Raw genomic sequence first — 27,299 nt, 5'->3', positions numbered from 1 at the left:
GGATAGAATGAAACCCAGTGAATGAAGTGTTTTTTAAATTACCAAAATTTTAGGAGAATGTGAAATACTGAGAGCAGAATAGTCTTATTTTAAATTCAAAAATACAGTTTCATAGATTAGTCATTGTTGTTGATAGCACATAAGTACATTCAAGTAAGCTTCTTTACTGATTGGTGTTTTGTTACCTTCCTCTGGAAATGGAATTTTAAGTGACAGAAGTTTTACTTTTGTGTAATATGTAACACTTTACATTATTCTCTAGTGTAGAGCGTCCATCCACAATAAATTTACTTAAGATAATTTTCTTTTTATTAACAATCTCATGTATAAGATTTTAGATTTTTTTCAGTCTGTAGCATATTCATTTATATTGTGTATGTCTGTGTGTGTGTTTATGTTGCTTTGCTCTACACATTTTGTATATATACAGTTTGGGGGGTGTTTTTGCCTAATACAAAGGAAAAATTAACCTCTGCAACACTAAAAATCTTTCAGTTTCTTAAAGTGTTTCTTCATTCTTGAAAAATTATTATGGTCTTAATATAATGGGTAGAATTAAGCTAATAAAAATGTATACTTTCAACTCTCCATGCGTTCTAAGGATAATCTTTCTTTCATGCAAATCTAAAATTTTTTTTTCCATTTTCTAGACTAAATGTGTTAAATGGGCTTACCAACAATATGGATGATTTGAAGATAAACACCGATGTTACTGGTGCTAAAGAAGAACTCCTAGATGACAGCAGTTTTATATCAGACAAAGAGAGTGGAGTTCATAAACCAAAAGATTGTCAAGCATCATTTCAGAAAAACAATACATTCACTTTGCCTGAAGAACTGTCAAAGGACAAATCTGAAAAAGCCTTAAGTGGAGGCCAGTCTACTCTGTTTATACATGCTGGTGCTCCTACTGTTTCTAGTGAAAACTTTATCTTGCCTAAGGGAGCTGCTGTTAATGGACCAGTTTCACACTCCTCCTTAACTAAGACTTCCAATATGAATAAAGGCAGTGTTTCATTAACCACTGGACAGCCTGTGGATCAGCCCACAACAGAATCTTGTTCAGGTTTGAAGGTGGCAACCGATCTTCAGCTGTCTACACCACAGAAAGCAAGTCAACATCAAGTTTTATTTTTATTATCAGATGTAGCACATGCTAAGAATCCAACCCATTCCATTAAAAAACTACCTACCTCTGCTTCAATTGGTTGTGACATTCAGAATTCAGTAGGGAGTGGTATAAAGTCAGATAGCACTTTAATAAATCAAGTAGAGGTGGGTGAGGATAGTGAAGATTTATTGGTAAAAAATGATTGTGTCAGTACATTAACAGGAATTTCCTCAGGTACAGATGAATTTAGGTCAGACAATGATACAAACTGGGATCCCCAAAAAGAGTTCATTCAGTTTCTTATAACTAATGATGACACAGTAGATAAAGCTCCAGTTCACTCTAAAGTAGGTCTGGAAAAAAAGAGAAAGCGAAAAATGGATGTAAGCAAGATAACTCGTTATACCGAAGATTGCTTTAGTGATTCTAACTGTGTACCCAATAAGTCAAAAATGCTAGAAGTAGACTTTATGGAACAGAATGAAGACGTGCAAGCAATAGACTCACGGACATATGCATTATCACAAGTGAAACCTGAATCAGCTGATGAAGACTTGGAATCTGTGGATACTTTTCAACATCTAATTTTTAATTCAGATAAGTGTGGAGAAGACAGTTCACCTGTTCATACTAGCACTTTTCTTTCAAATACCTTAAAAAAGAAATGTGAAGAAAGTGATTCTGAGTCACCTGTTCCTTTCAGCACCGAAGAGCCATCATTCTACCCCTGTACAAAGTGCAATGTGAATTTTCGGGAGAAAAAGCATCTCCACAGGCATATGATGTATCATTTAGATGGGAATAGCCACTTTCGTCATCTTAATGTCCCAAGGCCATATGCTTGTAGAGAATGTGGACGGACATTTCGAGATCGTAACTCACTGCTAAAGCATATGATTATTCACCAAGAAAGAAGACAGAAATTGATGGAGGAAATACGTGAATTGAAAGAACTTCAGGATGAAGGAAGAAGTGCACGATTACAATGCCCTCAGTGTGTGTTTGGTACCAATTGCCCTAAAACATTTGTGCAGCATGCTAAAACCCATGAAAAAGATAAAAGGTACTACTGCTGTGAAGAGTGTAACTTTATGGCAGTGACAGAAAATGAGCTGGAATGCCATCGAGGAATTGCCCATGGAGCAGTGGTAAAATGCCCTATTGTCAGTTCTGATGTAGTCCAGAGAAAAACACACAAAAAAACATTCATGAAAGACCCCATTATAGGATCATCCAAAAAATCGGCTACCTATATATGTAAGATGTGTCCTTTTACTACTTCAGTCAGGAGTATTTTTAAAAAACACATGGAGTACTTGCATTCATCATCATGCATTGATTCATTTGGCAGTCCTCTTGGGCTTGATAAAAGAAAAAGTGACATAATTGAAGAACCTATAGACACTGATAGTCCTAAACCATTAACTAAACAACAGTCAACAACATTTCCAAAGAACTCTGCTTTAAAACAAGATGTAAAGCGAACATTTGGATCATCCTCACAATCAAGTAATTTTTCAAAATTCCATAAACAGCCACACAGAATACAAAAGGCTCGGAAAAGCATCGCCCAGTCAGGTGTAAATGTGTGCAATCAAAACAGTTCTCCTCACAAGACTGTTATGATTAAAAGCAGCATTGACCAAAAACCTAAGTATTTCCATCAAACAGCAAAAGAAAAATCTAATGCCAAGGCAAATAGCAACTATTTATACAGACATAAATATGAAAACTACAGAATGATCAAAAAATCAGGTGAATCATATCCTCTGCATTTCAAAAAAGAGGAAGCTAGTTCATTAAATTCTTTACGTTTGTTTTCATCAAGTAATTCTCACAACAATAGTTTTATTTCAGACCCTCATAACTCTGACACCAAAAGGCCAGAAAGCTTCAAAGACCACAGGCGTGTAGCTGTAAAGAGAGTAGTTAAGGAATCTAAGAAGGAAAGTTCCGTTGGAGGAGAAGACTTGGATAGCTATCCAGATTTCTTGCATAAGATGACCGTTGTTGTTTTGCAAAAACTTAATTCTACTGAAAAGAAAGATAGCTATGAAACAGAAGATGAAAGTTCCTGGGACAATGTTGAGCTAGGTGACTACACTACACAGACTATAGAAGATGAAACTTATCATGATATTAATCAAGAACATGTAAACTTATTCCCTCTATTTAAAAGCAAGGTGGAAGGTCAACAGTCTGGAGAAAATGCTTCACTTAGTTACGATCAGAATGATGGCTTTTATTTTGAATATTATGAAGATGGTGGAACTAATAACTTTTTGCATGAGATTCATGATTCTCAGCATTTAGAAAATGCAGAAACTGCATTGTCAAAGCATAGTTCTGTTTTTCACTGGACTGATTTGTCTCTCGAGAAGAAATCGTGTCCTTACTGCCCAGCAACATTTGAAACAGGTGTTGGGTTGTCAAATCATGTCAGGGGACATCTTCACAGAGCAGGATTAAGCTATGAAGCCCGCCATGTTGTATCACCAGAACAAATAGCCACAAGTGACAAAATGCAACATTTCAAAAGAACTGGCACAGGAACACCTGTGAAGCGAGTTAGAAAAGGTAAGTTTTCACGTGGATAATTTGGGCTAGTATGTCCATATTCGAATTCAAAGGATTTGAACGTTTTGCACAAATTTGGCCTTCATTAGAATCACATAATTTCATATTTCAGAGTTAATTTGTTTTGAGGAGTTCAATTTACTAAAAAAATTCTGATATTACTCTTAAAAAATTTTTTTTAGCTATAGAGAAGTCTGAAACCACTTCTGAACACACTTGTCAGCTCTGTGGTGGTTGGTTTGATACTAAAATTGGATTATCAAATCATGTTAGAGGCCACCTGAAAAGACTTGGAAAGACCAAGTGGGATGCTCACAAATCTCCAATCTGTGTTCTGAATGAGATGATGCAAAATGAAGAAAAATATGAGAAAATCTTAAAGGCATTGAACAGTCGTCGTATTATTCCTCGACCATTTGTAGCTCAGAAACTTGCATCAAGTGATGACTTTCTATCTCAAAATGTTATACCTCTTGAAGCATACCGTAATGGCCTAAAGACTGAAGCTTTATCAGTGTCTGCATCAGAGGAAGAAGGGCTGAGTTTCTTAAATGAATATGATGAAACTAAACCAGAACTGCCCAGTGGAAAAAAGAATCAGTCTCTTACACTGATAGAACTGCTTAAAAATAAAAGGATGGGAGAAGAAAAGAATTCTTCTGTTTCTCCTCAAAAGATCCATAATCAAACTGCAAGAAAGAGGTTTGTTCAGAAATGTGTTCTTCCACTAAATGAAGATAGTCCATTGATGTATCAACCACAAAAAATGGACTTCACTATGCACTCAGGTAAGAGGACATTTATGACTATCTTACATAATTTAAACACAATTATGTTTACCTTAGTGGAACATGTATAGAAAATACTTTTTCAGAATCCTTTATTTAAGCTGCTTTTTTGCAGAACAAAGATTGGTTACACTGTTATTTCTGTATACATCATCAGTTGATGTTCATCAGCATTGGAGTCTCTGTGCCTCATTTCTTGGTCACAGTGCAAGGTGAGAACAAAAGCAAAAACACACAAAAAACTGATCTATAAAAATAAAATTTGTCATGGATGGGTGATGGTTCTTTGGATGGGAGGTTGACATTGTTCAGAAGCATAGTGTTACTGAAAAGGCTGTCATATTTTTGCCAGTGCTCCAGAGTGAATTTGTTTTCAAGATTGTAGTTGTCTAGGTTTTCCTCCTGTGTAGGTCAAACAAACAGAATGGATTGGTGTTTGTCGTGTGTTGCCATTAACCCAAAGAAACTTCCTCCCTCTAATTCCTCATTGTATTGTGAGATAGTTTGGTTTTGGAGGACTGTTGTGAGTATAAAACATTTATTTGGGATTTCAGATTTTACAACATGTTCTATTTGAACAGAACAGATGGTTTAACCTAATGGTTGTGCACCCATAGTTTTTCCTTTTCAAAGAAATATTTTGTATGAGTTGGCAAATGATGTGGCAGATAAAGTTGCCAAGCTTTATTTGGTATTGCTAAGTCTGGTTTTAGACTAGAGAAATGTTGTGTCTGTATAGGTTTCTTTTGGATGTTAAGAATGCTGAAGAATAGTTTAGATGATACCATAATTTTAGCCCTAGGTTGAAGGTAAAAGTAACTCGTCAGTGAATTAATAATGAATAAAATTACTGTACTGTTGGTTTGTTTACTTTGGGCAGACATTGGGATATTCTAAATATTTGTAATGCAGATTTGATTTGAGGAAAGATTGTCTTGTATTGTAAGTGGTCTGAAAAACAATTTATCTTGTATGGGCTTCTGGTTAATAGGGATCTTTCTTTTGTACAAAGAGAGTCTTTCAAAGCTAATATTTCAACATTTTTCAGAGGGATAAAATGTAAGCAAGATGTGGCAGTTATGTTGGCCAAGGTGTAGTACACTTCAGAGAGGGGAAAGTGTATCTGTGGCTATCACAATAATGTTGAAAAAAAACAGTTGAAATGTGTTGGGGGCGTGAGGGCTGTCTGAGAAGATAGGAGTTTCTTATTGTTTCAACATGTTTTCTTTACTCTGATGACTGAGATGTTAGCATGTTGATCATTTATTTAGCACAAAGATTTTAGGAAAAAACTTCAGATCATTAACTTTCATTATTGATTGCGCATTCAGAGTAATGAACATAAAATGCCCTGAATAAAATGTTGTGTCTAACAGCTGTTCAGTGGTGTGTTTTACCACCTTTTCTCCCAGACTTCATCAGAAAGCCTAATTTAGTATTGAGCCTTTTACGGTTTTGTGGGTAAAACACTTTAATTACCACTTTGTCAACTAGACTTCTTAATTTTTTTTTATTGATAATGTTGTAAACTTTGAAACTTCTCAACAGAACTGTGCTATTCAAATCACAGGATTGTATTTTAGGTTTAGGAAATGATCTGCGTAACACAGAAATCTGCAAGAAAGTGATAATAGGTATTAAATCCAAAGATACTCAAGGGTTCAAGACAACTCCTCTTCTCCCTTTCCAAAAGAGCATGGGTTGCCTCTAAATACTAACTACAAACTAATAATAGTTAACTTAATTTCCCCTCCATATCTTAAGCTAATTCAATGAACGTTTTTTAAAACCATCTTTATTGTGGTACTTTTCTTCACGCTTTTACCTAAGAAAATTTCACTTTTTGAAGTGAGAACTGGATTATAGTTTTCTTTTGAATGATAGGTATGCCTGTGAAGCTTAGAACATGTGTGCATTGCAATACGACGTTTACAAGTGCTGTTAGCCTGTCCAACCACTTACGCGCTTATGCACGAAAGAAGAGTGCTGGACTTTTGACTGGTACAGGTATGTTTGAACAGATAACACAGCAAGTCTGTTTGATACAATACACTTTTTTTTTCCTCACCAGACTGGTGCTAGTTCAGATGATATTTATAGCTTTCTTTTGTAAGCAGCAGTTGAGTCTGAACACACATTAAATTTCAGCAACTTGTAAACTATTGGATATAATTTTAATTAAGTTATTCTTTTTCATTTAGCTCTTATTGCCTTGATTTGAGGAAAAAGTAACCCAATAGAGGTGTGGAAACTTTTGAGTCTACATTATTTTTATTGATTTTTAAATTATACTATTTTTACGTTTATTTTTGTTAGTAGATTATAGTAAGACACCTCTCTTTGGTAAAAAAGGATTCTAGCTTAGGGAAATGCTTTATTTGGCAAGGAAATTATAGTGAAATTTCAGATATGTAGCTAAATTAGAAAAATAAGCAAATGAACAAGTCTTCATTAGTCTATAGATCAACTTTTTGAAGGGGCTAGCCTTAATAGTGGCCTGTGTTTATGACTGAATAGATTTTTCATTTAATGCCCCTAAGCTATATTTAGCATTAATAAATATAGCTATGCACATAAATGTTACTATGCACATTTCTGTGTTATTTTTGGTTGGTTAGCCCAACCTTGCAGATACCTTTTCATATGGCTAGCTTGTGAAAATTTTATTAGCTTACTCATATGTAATACTGCTTCTTAAATCCTATGGAATGCCTTGCTCATTTTGTTTGTAGCCTTTCAAGCAACCTTGCTTTAGCAAACTCCATCTCTCTGATATCTTAAAATACTCTCTTTTCTAAATAGATCTGCATAAATCCTTTTGCCTAAAAATCTCTTTCCAGTCTGTTTCTCTTGCTCTTTTAGATCACTGCCTTCTGCTTTCTTCTAGTTGTTTATCCAGCTTTTTTATTCTTCCTCATGTCTTCCTATGGCTTACATTCAGTATGTTCTTGCCACCAAAGAAGCACTTGTAGTCACATTAGTGTCTTTCTTCTGCTTCTTTGCTTTATCCTGACTTAATATATCACTGACTTGGGGTGACTACTGACCATTTATATTAAAAGGAGGGAAGTAGAGTGAGCTTTACTTTACTGGATTAGTTCTACTGTGACATTTTAGTTACTTCTAGCTTCATCAGTCTTGAAAGGTGATTGCAGACATTAGAGGCAGGGGATAGTGAAAATAAGAGGCTGTAGAAGCAGGAAATCATTATTGTTATCATAGCCACTAATTTATATTGAACACTTCTATGCATTAGACACTATGCTGCATGCAACTTACCTGCATAACATTTAATCTCCACAACCACCATTTTAGTTGTACGTGTTATAATCTGTATTTTATAGGAAACTAGAGCTTTAGAGAACTTAAGCAAGTTGTCCAAAACTTACACAGCTAATAGCAGACTTGAAATTTCAATCAAGGCTGTGTTATCCCGAGGCCTTTGTTTTTAATCACTGTTACTTATCACATACAGAGTGACAGCAATGGAAAATCCTAAAAGCGAAGTTGGGTTCAAGGTGAGGACCGTTCTGGTGAAGATTCTACTTAGAAAGAGCAAGGAAAGTAGTTCCCTGATGGCCTAGTGGTTAGGAGTCTGGGCTTCACAGCCATGACTCAGGTTCAGTTCTTGGTTGAAGAATTGAGATCCTGCAAGCTGCATGGTGTGATCATGAAGTAAAGGAAAAAAAGAAAGAAAGAGAGAACATGCAGTCTAATTCAGGCCTAGCCCAAGAAATGAGTTAGGCCTGCATTAGATTTCAGAAGACTTTAGAAACTGTTCCATTCTATTTGGGCACATTACCAAATATCCACTTGAGGGGGGGGAAGGGATCTCTCCTGTCTAGATTTTGTAGTCCATTAAAAAATGCCTTTATCTCATCTGAAAATCCTTCAGAATATAGTATTAATTGCTAATAAATAACTGATCATAACCTTCCATTGACCAAGGGTGCATTCTCATGAACACTTTATCATCTGAAAAATTTCATTAGTTGGGAAAAAAGTAATACAAGATGAATGGGGATATATTTTTGTGGGCATCAAGAAAGGGGATGCTATGTTGAAATGTTATTAAATACTAACCAAAATATCTATCAGAAGTGTTAAAAATATAAAAGTGTGTATTAGGCAGTCCTAGGCCAAAGAGAAGGGAAATGAAAAGATGAAGAAAAGGTGGTATTTTCCACAGCCCCCATCCACTTTTAAGAAATATAAAAATCGCATGGTACCTTGGAAGTTCTGAAACATTTCCCCTGCTTTTAAAAATCGTGACCAGTAGAGCTACATGGAAGATGTTTTTGCTGCTTACTCATGCCAGTAAGAAGTTTTTATCAGCTTTATTAATGTTTTTTGTTTTCTAAGTGGAGAATTCTGTATTACATTTATAAACTCCACATACCTATTCTCTTCTTCCATATCATTTTCACTGGTATAAAATAATGGTCCCAGCCTATTATCCTGGAGGGTTCCACTGAGTTATTGTAAGGCATTCCTCAATTCGTATGAGTAAAAGGCATTATTTTTTAAGAATACGTAGATGCTGTTTTGAGGAATAAACTACAGAATCTTTTTTTTTTAAATTTACCTTAATTCATGTGTATCACAAAACTGAAACAATGTAAAGGGAAAATAAGTAGAACTTAAATCTCTATTCTCCTAGTCCAAGCAGATTTGATTGATGTGTATTTTTAATTATGTGGCCTACTTTGGAAGAAAAACTGTAGATCCTTGATGAGATGATCAAGGCATGCTTTGATTCCTATAGTAGAATAAACTCCCAAGGCTTCTTAGAAGCCACCAGCTCCTGGCCTTGTCTCTGGGAACTGGTGGCTTTTTGAGAGAGAGAAATATTCCAGCTATCCTGAAGAGAATGAAAAGGATGCTCCTCTGTTCTCAAATATTTATTTACTGATGACTCAGATACTTCTGATGTGATAGTTCTCTATTCTTTTGGGGAGGTGGTTATTGACATTTTTGAAACTTCACTATGACCCCCATCCCAGAAACATGTACTTTATCATCCATAGATAAAATATTTTCTATATGTAGGCTTTATATATAGATGATAACCATTGAAGGTTTTCATCCATGGGCACTTCCTCTGGTAAAAGCTAAGAAAGAGGAGATGCCAACTAAAAATGAAGTGGAAAGAATACAGAACTGGGGAAATCTGGAGCCCTAAGAAATCTTTGTGTGTATGTGTGTGTGTGTGTGTGTGTGTGTATAACAGTTACAAGATGCCAGAATTATGCAACATCAACTCTTTTCAATGATCACAGATATAAATCCTAATTTAAGTAAAAGGAAATAATGAAGAAGGTAGGAAAGTTTGGAAATTAAGGACATGAAAGAGATAGGCATACTTGGAACAGAGGAGTTCAGTTGTCAAAAAAGAGTAAACTTCACAGATTTAAATTTTGCCCAGAACTGACCTAGTTTATCATCCACTGGGCAGGTTCAAATAAATTGTTAATGATTTCCATGTGCCTTCAGTTGTGGATAATCATCCATGAAGCTGTTTTACTGTTTTTTAGTGGATTTTTGTCTAAAGAGGCTATTTCTAAAGGGTTACTTTATATCCTACATTACTGTAAATTCAAGATGTACTTCTTATTTAAGAATTTTTTTACAGTTAATTAGACTATACTATTATTGGTAGACTTCTTTTTCAGGTTTTGTTCTCTATAGATTGTTTTACATGTCCGTACAGATTTTTTTCCTGGTTGATTCTTTGTATAGTCTAATAAGAACATTATTAATTTTCATTAAAGATTAGAAATTTCATGCAGTTTACTTTAAATGGTTTTGGACTTTTACTTTATTGGCTTTTGTGTTTAATATTCTTATAATTAGTTAAATGGTATTTTTTATACTGGCAGTATTTGAAACAGTATATTTACTAAGCTACTAACAGAGTGACTGAGTAATAGTGCCTCTTTCACTCTCATAAGTGTACTGGATTGCACAATAAATTATAGGGTCACTCTGGTTATTAAAATTTTTTAATATTTGAAATTATTCAAGATAAAGTGAATTGTGTCAACTTAATTTAGAAATAAAAATTTTTGAGGTCAAAGTAAAAGTGAATTTTTGACAGATAAATAAAGGAAAATAATTGGAGTTAATGTAGAGAGAATGTTGTGAAAGGAAATATACCTAAGATGAATGCATGTTTGTATGATGCTTTTCTGTGGTAACAGCAATCTGTCATCTCCTAAAAAGAAGAAAACATAACAGTGGTATTCAGTATTTTTATTGGAATTCCATTTTACATCTTGACCCTGTATATTTATACATATATACACTTGTTCACTGATTCACTCATCTGGATTGAGTATGATGTACTCTGATATTTTCTGTTGTATTCTTTCGCATTAAAAATTAATACTGGTCATGACCCAGTGAATTGATTTCTACCCGGTGAGAAGCCACTACCCACAGACTGAAAACACTTCCCTTAAGTGTCTTGTTTGGAAACTAATACTGATGAGAATCAACAATAATAATAGTTTGGAAATCATAACACTCACTTGTGGCAGCAAGTGAATTTTCTTTACTCATATTCAAATGTGTATCTGTAGGTCATGTTTTTAAATCTTCTCACTTTAGCATTTAAAGTATTAATAAATTGGGAATTTCTAGATACTTAAAATTAATGCAAGAAAAATAGTTTTACATATGCAGATATTTGGGAGGAAAGCTTCATTTCATTATCTTCAGAATACTTCCCATGATAACATTTTGAAAATAAAGCATAATTGTTGCTTTTCTACAACAACAGACTCATCATTATAATTAAAGAATCACTTTTCCAATGAGAAAAAATAACTTGAATTTGTACTCAGTCCTTTCAGTCAATACCACTAATGTAATGTATCTACATTCTTTTTTAGTAAAGTCACTTTTATTTTTCATGCCATCCACGTTTAAGCAAACCAGTGGATCATATGTTACTTTATGTTCTGTAGGAGTTCAAGTTCTCTAGTCTAGGCCTCCTTTCAAGGGGAGCTGGGAATTAAGTTGGGTTTGCTTTTCCTTGCTGGCTTTACTAATTGTTTCATTGTTAGATAGAGCCTCAAAAAGAAAGAAAAAGAAAAGATAGCTCATGCTGGTATATTTCTTATAATGTTTAATATGGGTAAGAAAAATAAAATCAGCAGTCATATTCATTCAGGAAAAATTTTAGTCATTGACTGTTGTACCAGGACTGTGCTAACTCTGAAGCTATAAAGAACTTGCACTCCAGCTGCAGAAACTTAATGATAGTGATCTGGTAGGAGGAGGACAAATAACACTGTTACAGAAGGCCTTGTAAGGTTTCAGCTAGACCCTGAGTGTGAAGGCTGAGTAGCTTGAGAAAGAAGAGATGAAGTGTAGGACATTCCAGGTAGAGCGAACAACATAGTATGGGATAAAGGGATGGAATTTGGAATTCAGGAGTTTTCCTTTTGAGAGAATTAGTTATAGGTGTTTGGGAAGATGATAATGCCAGAAAGGTGGAGTTTGATACTTTGAGTGCTTGCTAAAAATGTTAAGAAGTCACTGAAGGATATTTTAAATAAGGAAATGACATGTACCAATTTATGTTTTAAAAAGGTGTTCCTCATGACATTGAAAGGGTTTCTGTAATTTCCTGGCTATAATTTATCTCTGTAGTACTACTCTTCATTAAGGGTATATATCTGTATATTTGTCTGTACAGTAATGTATGATTTATTTAGGATTAGCTACATAGTAAATTGTTCAAGTTGAGTAAATTTTCTAGGTAATGGAAGACTAATGTCAAAGTTGATTTCATCCTAACCACTTTGCGATGGTAGTGTTTTTAAACTGTTATTCTTATTTTGGCCTGGGTATAATTTAATTATTTAAGTATTTAGAGTCACCTTAACGAATGCTAATTGTTCCATATGCCAGCAAAAGTTGGGCTATTTGCCCACAATACGAAAAGGTGATTGGCTGATTTATTCGCTAATTCAATTCACATTTTCTTCAAGGTGGTTTGTGTACTATGCTAAGTACTAAAGAGAGAAATTGGATGTTACAGTATGATATAAGCAAAACACATCTTAAGTGCCAAGTTATAAGTGTACATGAAATACTTGAGGAGGTTCAGATGAAGAAGTTCTTTCAACCAGACTAGGGCCAAGCAAGGCTTTTGGAAATAGCATCTGATTTGGACCTTGAAAGACTGTTAATTGAAATGGTAATGGGAGTCGGGGAAGGGAAGGAGCATACCTGCGAAGAAGCAACTTGGAACTGTGTGAGACGTTTATTGAAAATACTGAGAAGCAGGAGAAAAGGGAATAGAGTTGGACAGGTAAAGGACATAGAATACTATTAATAGAATGCTAACCCATAGTGTTGAAATTAGTTTTGTTGAGCAGCCAGTAAAGACTTTTTAAAATGAATTTGTGTGAAACTTTTGAAACTCCTTTTTAAATAAAAATTAAAGGATTTGGTGGGGAAGTGGAGAAATTGTAGATGAGTTCATTCAAGAGTCCTGATTCAGGATAATGGCAGTTGGAATATAAAGGAGGAATAAAAATAAAAATAAGATTGTGGAATTTAATTAAGTAGAATTTGGCAGATTATTTAGAGGTAGAAGAATAAGGGGAAAGATGGAGATGGCTCAGAGTTTTGAGCTTTGTTATTGAGAAGATGGTTATACCAGCATACAGTTAATGAATCTGCTACTGTGGTGTGTGGTAAGAGAAGGATAACCTTCATTACTCCTCTGGCCATCATTTATCTAGCAACACCTCATTATCTAGCTGTCTACTGTTAACAAAGCAAACAATCACACTTAACTGAATCAGTACATTTGTTTTTAGGAGAATGGAGCCTAAGAGTTTTGTATTATTATAGCATAAAATGGGAGCCTGGTGGGCTGCCGTCTATGGGGTTGCACAGAATCACACACGACTGAGGCAACTTAGCAGCAGCATAAAATATTTCTATTTTATGATGCCTGCTTTTTTACTGGTCATAGGTTATACAGTTTAGGAATTCTGTTTGATTGATAATCTTTTTTGACTAATATCTTGTTTTTCGTAAAAGTCCTAACTAGTCTCCTAACATTCCTATCAGTTCTGTGGCTTACTCATTTTCTGAGTTTTGATTTTTCTTAACAGTTGACTTAATCTGGATCTGACAGTTTTTGTGTTTGAATTTTTTAACTTGTCTGATATCTTTATAACCTCAGTGCTCATGTTATGTTTGCTATGATTTCTATTCTAACATAAATCTCTTGAATGCTGTTTATAATATGAATATGAGTTAAAATGTAGTAGATTTTATAGTAACACTGTATGTTCCTGGCCAGACCTAAACTGTAGATAAATCTACTTTAAGTGGCTTTGTGGAAATAGTAAAATAATACACAGAGTTTCTCTTTTGGAGGTTAGAGCAAGAGGATGGCTTGTTGAGACTGGTGGTCCCTCACTAAAGTAAAAAGTGGAAAAGTGAGATTTACTGTTTCTTTGCTGTGTCTAGAGTTTGAGGAATAAGGTTAATTCTTGCTGTCCAGCACTTAAAGTGTGTTTAATTGTGGCCTTGGCTAAAAGTTAGCTAAACCAGAAATTACCTAGTCAACACTGTTTGATAATAGTTTAGATTTTGGCTGGAGTGTAAAAAATACTTCAAAATGATAAAAAGCTAAAAGATCTATTGAGATTGTGGATTTGTGACATTTCAATTTACTATTATAATGATTCTGAACTCTATGTTGAACATGATTATAGTAAAAATAATTTAACAAAGTTTTCAATAAGGTCATTTCCTTACTTAACTAATTTTTACAGGAACAATCACTTAATTACTTCCAATAAATATGAAATGATAATTTGGAAATACTGACACTTTTAGAGACCAGGGAATGGGATTGTATTCAAGTGATTCTAAACGTGATTTAGAACAGATTTGTAATTATGTATTTTAATGTTTATTCCAATTTTAGGTATGTCTTAGTCTTAGATAAGAGATGGATATTTAGTGCCTATTGTGTTTAGTAAAACAGCATGCAAATCCAACCTACCTTAAGGAGTAATTTTAAGGTTTTTTTCTTATCTTTTACCACAGAGAGGTAAAATAGATTTGCTTTCCTGTTTACTCTTAACTAAACAATAAACAATTTGTACCTAGGGTATTATTAGCTTTTAGCTTTTTGCAACCTAGAAAGACTAGTCTGCCTGTAATTTCTGTCTATAAAAATGTGTGATAAAGTTTCATATTTATGTTTAGCTTTCCCCTTTGCACTAATAATACTCAAATATTATTTTACTAGTCATTCCCTCTACTTTGAAATAGCAGAGGTTTTTAGATACTGAATATATATACTTTTTCTAGTCCCAAGTAGATAACTTCTCTGAACCAAGCACATAAGGCTGTTGCTACCATTAATATTAATACAGCCTCCTACTTTGTAGGGCAAACTCAAGCCACCTGAATCCTCTAGACTGATACTAAGCCATAAACTTGAAGGAAAGGAAATCTGTTTTTCAAATATTTTTCCCTTCATCCTCTTCCAAGTAAAATGTTAAATCATGTAGTACCGAATTAACTTTGCCATAATTGCTCTGTGATCCTAGGTTAGTTACTGTTTTTCATTATTGAGAATAGAAACTTTAAAAATTAATGAAAGTAACTTAGGGCACTAAAAATAAATCCAGTTTTAGAGTGAAAATATCAAGGGAAAATAATGGTGAAAATATACTTCTGAGGTTGCTAGTTGTGAATTATATATGTTTAATTCCAATTGGAAGGGGAGCATTGCTTTCATAACAATGAACTTCTTTATATGTACATTTTGGGAATAATGACTGGTTTGTTTATGGCACTGGTTTAGTTATGGTTTGTTTTTGGTAGGTAGGACCAAAGAGTTGGTATTGGCAGTAGGGAAGTCCTTTCCATTTTTAATGGGCTACAGAGAGTAGGGTTTAACAGTTTTTCTCTTAATAGGTTTTTTTTTTTTTTTTTTTATGGGCCAAGAGATCAAGAGGTGGAACTGAGGTCAGCCTTTCTCATTTGGGGTAGTTGCTACTCAGGATCTAGAACTGGCTACATAATTTGCAAGATACAGTGAAAAATGAAATTATAGTACCTCATGTTCAGAAATTATTAGGAATATCCAGACTGTAACAACAGAACATTAAACCATGTGGGATGCTGTGTGACTGCACAAGTTGTACACCCATGAAGTCTGTCTTGTAAGTACTTTTTGCAAAGAGAAAAGTATACACTGAAGAAAAAAGAATTTAGGTTCTCAACAAATTATTTCCCCAAACCCACATCCCTATTTTATACAAGCTAACACGTTTCTCTTCATCCCCTTAGTTGGGGCCGAGGGGAAGAAAATGCTGTTTGCAGTCTTTTGTGTGCTTGGGGCTTATGGGCCTTGAAGGATAATGGCAGCAACTAGAATTGAGTTTGTTTTTCTGTCTCACTCCTCTGCACCTCTTGGAACATAAGTATCTTCTTCCCACATCACCACTGGCATTACCTTCATCATCAGCTTGTTAATGGTGCTAGGAATGTTGACTTATCTGTTCATGTCATTTTAATCCCTGCTGTTATCCTGAATGAGCTCATAGCTACCTTATATAGGTCAACTAGATGGAGAAGAAATTTTCTCTAGAAGGAATGTATATATTCATATATGTGTGTGTGTGTGTGTACACACACACTCTAGAATGCCTCTTATTCTGGATGTGTGTAACGTGGCCCTTGTATTAGGTTTGACTTTACCCTCAATATGGCAACAATCAGGTAGGAACAAAACAGATGAAATAGGGCTTTTGACTAAATGGGTAGGGACGGATGATAGCAGATAACAATATTTCGGTGATTAATAATTTAATTCAGTTACAATGTTAGTTCTTTACCATAGAAGCTTCAGATGTTTCTAAGAAAAAAACTTCATTCTTTTGAGGTCATTTGTGTAGTGAATTAAAAAGAAAATGAAATTCACTGAAGCAATTATGTATATAATGGGCAGAAAGGTGGAAGTGGCAAAAGGGCTTACATTAGAACCCAAAGTAAATTACTTTTCTTCTGTGTATAAAGCTAATGTCTCAGAAAGCAGGCTTGAATTTATCATATTATTTATTGATTTGCTTTCCACTGATCCGGTTCAGTTCTTTAGACACAACTGTTGTATTTTGTAGTATAGCAGTTGGATGTTCTGTTTGAGGGCTCATAGTCTGTTGTATTTCTGTCTCATTCCTATCTATCAAAACAGCTAGCTGTTTTACTGAAAGGTGTATTCTAAAAAATATTTATATGACCTTGCAGCTCAACTCAATTTATTCTTCTTACAAGTAAAATATTACTACCAGTAGCAATGTGGATCCTTTATAAATCAGATAACTGCAAAGGTTTTTTTTTACAGTCTAATGGTTAAAATTGATCACTTCAAACATTATCTGCCACCCTAAATAGGAAGATTTGAGTGATTGGGTTTATTCATTTCTGAAGAAGCAGTTATATTCAAGGAGAAAGAAATTAAGAATTTCCAAAACTAATTTAATTTAATTTAACTAATTTTGTAAATTTCAAGTATGCAAACAATGCTAGATTTAAAATACTTTGAAACAGAAAAACGGTATATGTCTGGTTTGGTTTTTGACAGTAACAAATAAGGGCAAATAAAATTGTAAAGAAAGCCTTTTATTAATATAACATTATCTATTTGGCAGATTATTCATATAAATAACTTAAATAAACTTTAAGTTTGTCAGAAATATTGATGAGCCCCATTATGCTAAAACTGACTTCTGTTAGTGATGTTGTTTTTAATGTTCTAATGATTTCTGGTACAGTCCAGAATGAAATGGCTTTTCCCTTGAGGTAATAAAATCTGTTTTCAGAACATTTGTGTAATTGTCTTGTTTGTACATCATCTTTTTCATTTAGTGGAACATTTTGTGTTAATCATCTTTTTAATGTAGAGATTACCATATAGATGTTCCCTTTTGTGTGCATATTTATAATATGTTAAATATTCTTACACATTTTTCTAAAATTTTGGGCAGTATTGTAGGGGTGACAGTTGGATGTTGTTATTAGAAAAAAAATATTCCTGTTAAATATATTCATAGTTTATGTTCTAACATAAATGGCATTTCAGGGGATAAGAAATTTCAAAGTGATGATGGAGATATTAAGATAATAGAGATATTTAGGTGTAATTACCAGAGGCCCCTGGTTTTTAACATTTTAACTTTATGGAAAAGTTTCCAAGGATTCTCAATACTTGTTATTCCCTAAACTTACTTAGAAAACTCTTAAGTACTAGAGATTCTCAATCATATGCTGACAGAGTTGTCCTACTTTCCAAACTCATAATACCTTCAAATATTAATTACAACAAAAGTATGGTATTTTCATTTAAAATTTAGATCTGATCATTCATAAGACAGCTTAAACTTCAGAGTTTCTAGAATTCATATAATATCAAAAGTCAGAAAAACTCTTGTTTCCCTCTGTTAAAGTAAAAAACATTTCTACACCTCTGAGTAAATATTTCCAGTTCCATTTTTTTTTAAAGTATCACAGCATCTAAATGTGATTTAAATGTTTTATAACTGACTGGTATATCATTCTTTTACAGACTTGCCCATCACCCTCTGTCCCTCTCCCTCAATTTGCTTTACACACCTAACGTTATGGCACTCTGTGAACAAATATTTAAAGGATGGTTACAATATATTTTATTTGTATCCTATAGTAATTTATTTACATTTTAGAAGAAATTTGAATACAATGTGGCAATTTTGACAACCCAGGAAGCTCATCAAAGATTCTGTGTGTAATCTCATCAAAGATTCTGTCTGTAATCTCATGATACACCAAATGGTTCCCTTATTCCATGTAACAGAGACAGGGATTGCGTGTGGTTTACCTTATAGATAAGAAAAGAGGAGCTGACATCCAGTAGCACTTAATCCTTTTTGAGTTCCTTAAACTCTTGTAGTGTATGAATTTCTTTGAAATTCACCTAAATTCAAATTGCTCACCGAGGCAACTAGAAAGAAGAATGTGCTGGTTAGAGAGTATGTGTTACCTCATTCTTTCTACTGGTTGTGAAGAACCTAGTTTCTACATACAAGCTAGACTGGCAAGTGAAGAAAAGTGTGACTGCTAGCAACATGTTCACTTAACCAAATGATGCAGAAGTGTTCTGCAGGAACTACAGTATATATTACACAGTGGCAGAACAAATTTCTATTCATACGCTGTTTAAATGTCAAAGATTAAATTACTGGGTTTTTCTTTATTTTTCGTTGCAGAAGTATTCATTGAGTTCCTACCATGTGCCAGGCTCTTGTATGAGCTAACTAATGAGAACCTTGTAAGATTTTTCTGTTCCAGATTTTGGTTGTTTAGCTTTGAAGCAGCCATTCTTAAATACATAACTTGAATTCCTGTAGTTCTTTACTTATTAGATTCTTCTTCTGAGGATAAACAGAGAAAGACTTTTAAAGAGGCAAGTGATAGGAAGCAAAAGACAGTGGCTTCAATGAGATTTAGGCTTCTCATGGTTTTTAATTTTCTATATGACATTTCTGTTATCATTGCCACTTGACTACTGTAAGAAACAGTAGTCTGTTTACTGGTTTTTTAATATTAGCATCTGTTCTTTTGGAACCTGGACTTTGAAAACTCATTTCACACAATCATTGAATAGCCAATTCCTATTCTCTCTTCCCTAGAATTTTTCCAGGGCATTTCACATGACAGGTTAACAGAAGAAAATTCATTTGGACAACTCTTCTGTTACATTTGTTTCCCTTCCCCCTTGGGCCCCTAGAGATAAATTCTTACCATCTCTTCCTGCTAATTGACCAGCAGCACCCTGGAATACTATCATCACTTTGTCCAAAGGAATGGTGTAGTTGTATTTAAAGAATAAAATGTTATGTCCCATCTGTTCCTACCTATGAAAAAAATCTCTTTTCTTTATTAAATTAGATTTTTTTAAATAAATGATTAAAGGAGAAGTCAAGTAACAAATTTCAAGAACAGTTAGCACTAGAATTTTGATGCACTTTAACGTAAAAATCTTTTTTTTCCCTTTTTAATCACTTTTTTAAAATAGAAAATAATGTAACAAATAGTCATCATTTAATTTGTGGTCCATTTGTTAACTTATGTGAGATAATCTGGATCTATTTTTCTAGTAAAATAGAACATATGCTTGTGTATACAATACAGATTCAGTTTAAAAGTGAAAGTTGAGCATTCTTTGTCCTTTCAAACGTAGGGCTAGCTTATAATTTTAAGAGCTATTTATTATTGTAAAATTCAAGATGAATTGCATTGAACTTTTTACTAAGTTTTCAAAGTATGTGAAATCTGATTAATGGAGAAGTAATCAAATGCAAACTTGATGATCTTATATAAGACATTATAGTTTTCCTGGAAGTAAGATTTAACCAGATGTTAAAATAATGTATATACGATTGTAAGAGAAAAGATTGCCATTGCTGTGGTAATTGACCACTTTCGTAATTTCAAGTTGTTTTAGTTTTATCTTCTCAGTTCTGATTTGGTATGGTTAAGCATTGTTTGAAAAATGAGTACAAGAAGAGTATATGCTGATAGTATTACTGCTATTAGAGAACCAGCTGCAAGTTAGTGCATGCTTCAGGGAATACGAATGAATGCAGACATTTTCTAACTTGATTTAGATGGTCTAACCTCCCAAGAAGTATCTGTATGTATGTGTACTTAGAATATGTAAGAAATGTTAAGTCTTTTTCTTCCCCTTTTTAGCCTTAGATTGTAAGCAAAAGAAATCAAGGTCAAGATCCGGAAGCAAGAAGAAACTTTTATCATTACCTCATGGTGCTGACGAGGTTTACATTCTCCGATGCAGGTATATGTCTGTATTACCTAATCTGCTCAGTTTCTTCAGATTTTGCTTTGAGACGTACTAGTTATTTTGTTTGAGATTTTTAATTTTTGACTGAAGGTACAGTCTCAAAAATCAAGTTACAAATGAACTTTCAGAGACAGACTTAAAACCTTATATGGCTCATAATATGCTGTACTTCAGCAGCTAATCAAGTTTTTTATATTAGCGAAGGGCCTCTATGATATTGTGATTTGTAAAAGTGGCTTTTTTTGTTGTTGTGTTTTATTCGTGTTCTTTGTTTCCTTTAATTTGATGTTTTTCACATTATCTTGACTTCCTGCTTATTAGAAGTATATTTTCTCTCCACTCGTACTTCTGAGTGTAGATATACAGACTCATTCACACTTCCTTCCATACTCATCCTCATGCAATTTAAGGAATTCTAAATTGAAGAGTGCATTTTTGAAAAAAAGAAATAGTGCATTTTGAAATTAAGATGTGTAGGTGTTAAGACCTTTTAATTAATTTTCATAGCAATGTTCCCATCTCTGCAGGTATTACTAGAGTTAGTATGAATTGGCAGTTTTGATATTACATTTAATCATTTTGACCTCACAGGTACTTAGAAGCTGTCTAGTACTATCTTCAGTATAAAGTTTGCCCTTTGTGTTCATGAATTTTATGGGAATTGGGTTTTTTGGAAGGGGGGAATTGGTTTTAAATAAAGGGAATCGATTATGTTAAGAGAACTGTTAAATAAAGGGAATTGGTCATGTTAAAAGAACTGTTATCAACTTCTTCTATAGGTTTTGTGGCCTGGTCTTTCGTGGACCATTGTCTGTTCAGGAAGACTGGATTAAGCACTTACAACGACACATTGTAAACGCTAATCTTCCACGGACTGGAGCTGGCATGGTGGAAGTCACATCACTACTCAAAAAGCCTGCCTCCATTACAGAAACTTCATTTTCTCTACTAATGGCAGAAGCAGCTTCATAGAACAAGAAAACCGTTTAAATAGCAAATTTGAATTGGATGTAAATTTGAAATTCTTTGTCTTTTTTTTTCAAAGCCACATTAAATTATCCATTTATAAATAGTAAAGCAGGAAAATGGGGAAAAGTGAATGAGAGTGACATCAGAGCAAATTGAGTACTTCAAACAGTAAGTAGTCTCTATATTTTATATAGGATGGAAGAAGTGTTTCTAAGGTTTACTACATTTAGTCAGTTAACTGTGTTCACTCAATGAAAGACCAGTACATGTAAGCAGTTATTAATAAACTGTTGCACATGGATACTTAAAGACAGACTAATTGGAAAATTATGTTTTCTGCAGTGTTACCAGAATCAAGGTTCTGTTTATTCCCCACAAGACTTGCATTGAAAAATAAGATATTATATTTTGTTTGTATATATTTAGTGTTTTGTATAATACCAGGAACTGCTAACTAAATTTACTCAACTTAGGGCATTAAATATCATGTACTTCATAGTTTGAGACTGTTCACTCAAATAGGGCAGAGTACTATTCTATCTAGACGTGTAAGTGTTTTTTTTAAATCACATGGAACGGTTTTTTTTTTTTTTATACTAAAAAGTGGAGGGAGATTTGTTTAAACAAGTATTTCTAAAAGAAATATGTACATAGTCCTGGAAATTATTTGTGGTAAGGAAATATTCTTTACTCCAGTTGCATTTCTCAGACAATAAAGTGGTGCATCCATGCTACCTCCTACTTTGTCAACAAAGATGCTATTTACCCTTTACATTTTTGTATCATAATAGATTTTAAAAAAATCTAATATTCTTTATTGCAAGACATCCTTTTGTTAACAGATTTGTTTCTTTTTAATGTTTTACCTAAAATTTGACATGCTTACAGGACAGGTTTGCCTCTTTATTTAACGTTGTAGAAATGTAATTAATAAACAATGCTCACTACACGGTTTAGAATAGGCTTTCTCATTTATAGTCTCTTCCAAATTTGATCAGTTAACAAAACTTAATACACCAATTGAAATATTTCTACATATGATGAGAATGTTTACAATTTAAATTTTAGAACTTGTTTTGGATGTGATTATATGTACGAAAATCGTGTAACACTATGCTCATGCTAAGAACCGACATAATGGAATTACTGAAATAAATGTGCTGTGAGGAATGGAAAATATGGTGCAGATGTCTTGGTCATGATAAATTGTGATTCTCCTTTTAAATTCCTTCCAAAAACAGATTAGTTCTTTTAATCTGAAATCAGATTCCTTTACAAATAACAGTTTTTGTATGCAAGCACCATTTCATTTTATTTCATGTAGTATGGCTAATACTATAGTTGAAACAAGGATATGCATTGATACTTTTCTTCGTATGTAAATAAAGTTAAAAGCAGTTAAAATAAGGAGTATTTTGGTAGAGTATATATACATACCTCACTGCCAGTGAAATTGCTTTCCTATGATATATCTCCTTACCAGAAAAATCTCTAAATAAAAAAAGACTTAAGAAAATTATAATGTCTATAGTGTGAAACATTCTTACTTTTATCACTGGTAGAAATTGTCCACTTGAGTTTGTGTTTCATTTGATTTATGTTGTTTATACATAGCTGGTTACTTTATTCACATACTTGATATGTAAAATTAGGAAATTGAACTAAATGAATCATTCCCAACCAATGGTCTCCTGATCCCTGGAGTATATAGTAGATAGGAAAAAGTATTTGTATAAAATTATTTTCATTTTGCCAAAGATGTAATAGAAACTGTGTGTGTCTCTATAATGATGAGTCTAACTAAAACATCAAATTTCTTAACTTTTGACTGAAAATATACCAAGTCTGTGTTTACCAGTATTCTTATATTAGGTTTCATTGATATAAACATATTCTATATTCAAATAGAATATATTTTTAAAATTGGAAGTCATACTACTGCATAATAAGTAGTGTTCAGAAATTAAGTGGTAAAAAAAGAATCCTGGCAGGAAGACTAGCAATCACCAGAGCTCCTTTCAACTCTAATTTTTATAGTTCTTCTGTTTGATTTTATTATTAAACCAGCTGTCAAGTTGTAGGAATACAAGTAGAATAGGTGTTTGACCACAGATTTCATAAGCAAACTTAAATTTTTTACATTAAACTATTTTTAAAACAATGTTTCTTCAGGATGTAAGAAAGAAATAAATTATCAAATATAGTAATTCAAATTGGAAACAGTAAGCCAGAGGGATTCCTGAAAAGTAAATTAAACAAAGAACATTTCTCATAATAAAGATACTTGGGTTATAAAAATTTTTTTAATTTCTTGGGGAGCACAGTTCATCTTTCATTTGGCAACTAGAAAGTTAATGATATATTTTCATTTGGCTTTCACTAAAAAATTATAAAATGTTGTTTTAAATTATATGATTGACTTTCATGTTAAAACATGTCCTATTTCAGTATTCAGTATTGCCAATTGTCTTTTACAGTTATTTTATCATTGCCTAAGATATTTGAGCTTCTTTTTCTTTTTTAAATAGTATTGATTTATTTAATAGCATTAAAACAAAAAAAGTTAACCTCTTCAAATTAGTATTTTCCGCTATGCTTCTTTAGAATAGATTAGAACCATGGCATAGCTATTATCTCTATTTTAGATTTCAATTTAATTAGATTTTTTTAAGGACATACCTATAACCTCTCAGGGACTGTACAGTTAAAACATACTGATCCAAAATATAGCTTTGATTTTTTTTTCTTCACTAAGAAAGTGTAATATTTGCTCATTTTAGAAATATTTAGAAAATGAAAAAATTAAAAATGGGTAAAATCACTTGTGGTACTACTACTCAAACACATGTATTGGGTTGACCAAAAAGATCATTTGGATTTTTCCATAAGATTTTACAGAAAGCCAGAACAAACTTTTTGGCCGATCTGATACTTTTAACAGCTTGTTAATGTTTCTTTCTCTTGTCTTATTGTTTCAGTGTAGTTATAAATGTAATTATTATAATGTATTCCCCTCAGTATCCCATTTTCCCAAGTTTATTTGAAATATAAGTGCTGCATTGTTATAGACTAATCTTTGATACTTGATCTTGAGACTTTTCTACCACCAACAACCAGTTCTTTGATTCTCCAGACAATAGTTGGGTGTCCAACAGTTTAAATCAATTCTGACATTAATTACCTGGAGTTAATGTCAGACTCCATGGGTTAAAGGGGTCAGTCCCAAAAGACTGCTCACACTTCAGATGCCAGTCACAAATATCAGGTCACCTATACTTGAGATGACTGGCTATAAATCAAAGATTGCCATGACTGACTCTTCAGGTTTGATAATTTGCTAGAATGGCTCACAGAACTCAAAAAAGACTTGACATTACCAGTTTATTATAAAGAACATAACTCAGGAACAGTGAAATGGAAGAGATGCATAGGGCAAGGTATGCTAGGAAGGAAGGTGGCATGGAGCATCTATCTCTGCACTTTCTGGGTGTACCACCCTTCCAGCACCTTGATGTGTTCACCAACCCAGTAGCTCATCCCTTAGGGGGTTATTATGGAGGTTTCATTGTTAGGCTTTATTGATTAAATAATTGGCCATTGGTGATTAACTTACTCTCTAGCTCCTTTCCTCTCCCTGATGGTTTCGGGAGGTGGTGGGACAGAAAACTCCAACCCTCTAATCATCATGCCTTGGTCTTTCTGGTGACCCACACCCATTCTGAAGATATCTGGGGGCCCCCAGCCACCTCTCATGTCATTACCATTTAAAAGACACTTTGATCACCCTGGAGATCTTGAGAGTTTTAGGAGATATGTGCCAGGAACCAGGGACAAAGACCAAATATTTATTTTTATATCACACTAGATGTAACACTTCTAGGAGACAAAAACTAGTCAACATCAATAATATTTCAAACCATGAACTATAATTAGCATTCACTCCTGGTATGGAAGGTAGCTATCCAATTTATTTCAACAATGGGAATTTGGTGGTTTCTTTTTTTGAGGGCCAGTTACTGATGTTTAGTCAATAGCTCATAACTGATTTCTTGGTTCTTCAGCCTATATTATAGATATAGGTACAACATTGTTCTTTCTTGATTACTTTGATGACAAATAATTGAATATTTTTAATTGCTTAGGTAGACAACAGTAATAAGTAAAAGTTAATTGATACCTCATTCTTAAATCAAAAGTCAAGATGAACAGAGTGGTTATACTCTAATGTTACAGAGTTTTTAAATGTTATTAAAGTTTTAGACAAAGTTTTATACATTCTCCACATTAAAAGTTTGTCATTTCTATTCTAATTTTTCTGTTTTATAGACTATTCCTTTTTAAAAAAACACGAACTCATTGTCATGCTGTGTAGAAATTAACCATTTATTTATTCTCTTAGCTGTAGATCCATAAGCATTTTCATACCACTAAGTATTATTCCTAAGTATGCTTTAAATTTTTGTGTAATGTACCATCGTACCACATATTATTGCACCTCCATTGTTGATCATTTGTGTTGTCTCTAGGATTTGGGTATTATAAAGAGTGCTTCTGATCAACATTCCTATAGTGCATTGTACACTATACAGATCCAAAATTATTTTTATGATGAATTTCTAGTAGTAGAATTGGTAGATTAAAGAGTTGGATATGGCTCACACATTTGAGGTTTATATATGAATGTTCCAAATTGTTGTACAGAAGGGCCATATAACTTTATGCTCCTACGTGCAGCTTATGAGTATGGCTTACAATTCCTCTTGTCCTTGCCATTGTAGTCTTTAAAACTTTGCTTATTTTGGTAAAAAGTAGTATCTTGTTCATCTTTAAGTGACAAATGAAAACGAAGTGAATTTTTTTATCACAAAGGCATTAACTTTCTGATTTAAAATAAGAATACATGTGAATATGATCTACTAGATGATGTGTTTAAAATTACTTCAACTCTGATTTTATAATAGACCAGTGGTATAATAGGGAGTATAAGCACCCTTATACTCCATAGTCTTTGAAGAGATCTTTGATTATTATTTATTCCAAAAACTTGTTTGTGTATCAATATGCGTTCCTCTGTGAGTTCCACAGCACTTCTCAGAGACTCAAATTGGGCCATGACCACCACAGCCACCACCACCCCCCCCTCACCCCACCTCCAGAAGTAAGGAATAGCTACTTTGAAAGTATCATGTGTTGCCATATCAACTGTCAGGTGGTTTATATTTTTATTACAATTGAGGCAAATTCCCAAAAATCTTCTGACATAGATTTTTTTTAATATGGTAGAAAGAAGAGATAGTGTGAAGTTTTGCCTCTTCTGAACAAATTGGTAAAACAGATAATTATTTGTTTTTTAAAACTAGTATTTGATTTCTTAAAGATATACATCTAGAGAATTAGTTCTTTCTTAAACTATTAAGGTCATCCTCTGAAATTTTATTTTTCTATTGATTGGCAGATTTCAGCAAATACTTTCAGTAAGGAGCTTTAAGATAATGTTTAGTCCCATTTATAACTTAAAACTTTAAAAATTTTTTAAATTTCATTTATAAAGTCAGTATATTGGTTCTGTTTTGAGAATCTTGGTACCTGATTTAAAACTTTCTTAAGTACATAAATATATTTTATAAATACAATAAACTTAATAAATATGCAGAACCTTAAATTCTCTTGAATATTTCAATGCCTCGTATGACTTGCAAGTCAAAGTTGACTACTCAACTACACAAAGTAAAATTTGGAAAGTTGAACTATAAATCTAATAGGCCAGGTTTTCTTTTTTTTAATATAAATTTATTTATTTTAATTGGAGGCTAATTACTTTACAATATTGTAGTGGTATTGCTATACATTGACATGTCTTGCCAGATTACTTTTTGATGTAAAGTTCTAAGCATATGACCATTTAAAGAAATACAGATTCTTTACCACAGAGCCACCTGGAAAGCCATTTTAATCACTACAAGAACAGAAT

At 33.3% G+C, this 27,299-nt stretch overlaps 1 protein-coding gene across 42 annotated transcripts in view; it reads left to right on the top strand.

The window, feature by feature from the left end:
• The window catches only part of ZNF644 (zinc finger protein 644), a 98,697-nt gene extending 75,850 nt beyond the window's left edge, over positions 1-22,847 (top strand). For 17 of the 42 annotated variants that reach the window (XM_042250810.1, XM_042250824.1, XM_042250809.1 and 14 more), the window contains 5 exons: positions 651-3,688; positions 3,871-4,476; positions 6,361-6,483; positions 20,251-20,353; positions 21,139-22,847. In XM_042250810.1, coding sequence (XP_042106744.1) covers positions 651-3,688; positions 3,871-4,476; positions 6,361-6,483; positions 20,251-20,353; positions 21,139-21,331 — 4,063 coding nt within the window. In that variant the 3' untranslated portion in view covers positions 21,332-22,847. The remainder of the gene's footprint in view (positions 1-650; positions 3,689-3,870; positions 4,477-6,360; positions 6,484-20,250; positions 20,354-21,138) is intronic. The other 25 variants (XM_042250834.1, XM_060411561.1, XM_060411565.1 and 22 more) reach the window with 2 other exon arrangements.
• Positions 22,848-27,299: the final 4,452 nt, after the last annotated feature.

Source organism: Ovis aries, chromosome 1 (genome assembly GCF_016772045.2).
Source record: "Ovis aries strain OAR_USU_Benz2616 breed Rambouillet chromosome 1, ARS-UI_Ramb_v3.0, whole genome shotgun sequence".
NCBI lineage: Eukaryota > Metazoa > Chordata > Mammalia > Artiodactyla > Bovidae > Ovis > Ovis aries.
This window is presented reverse-complemented; position numbering and strand designations above follow the sequence as displayed.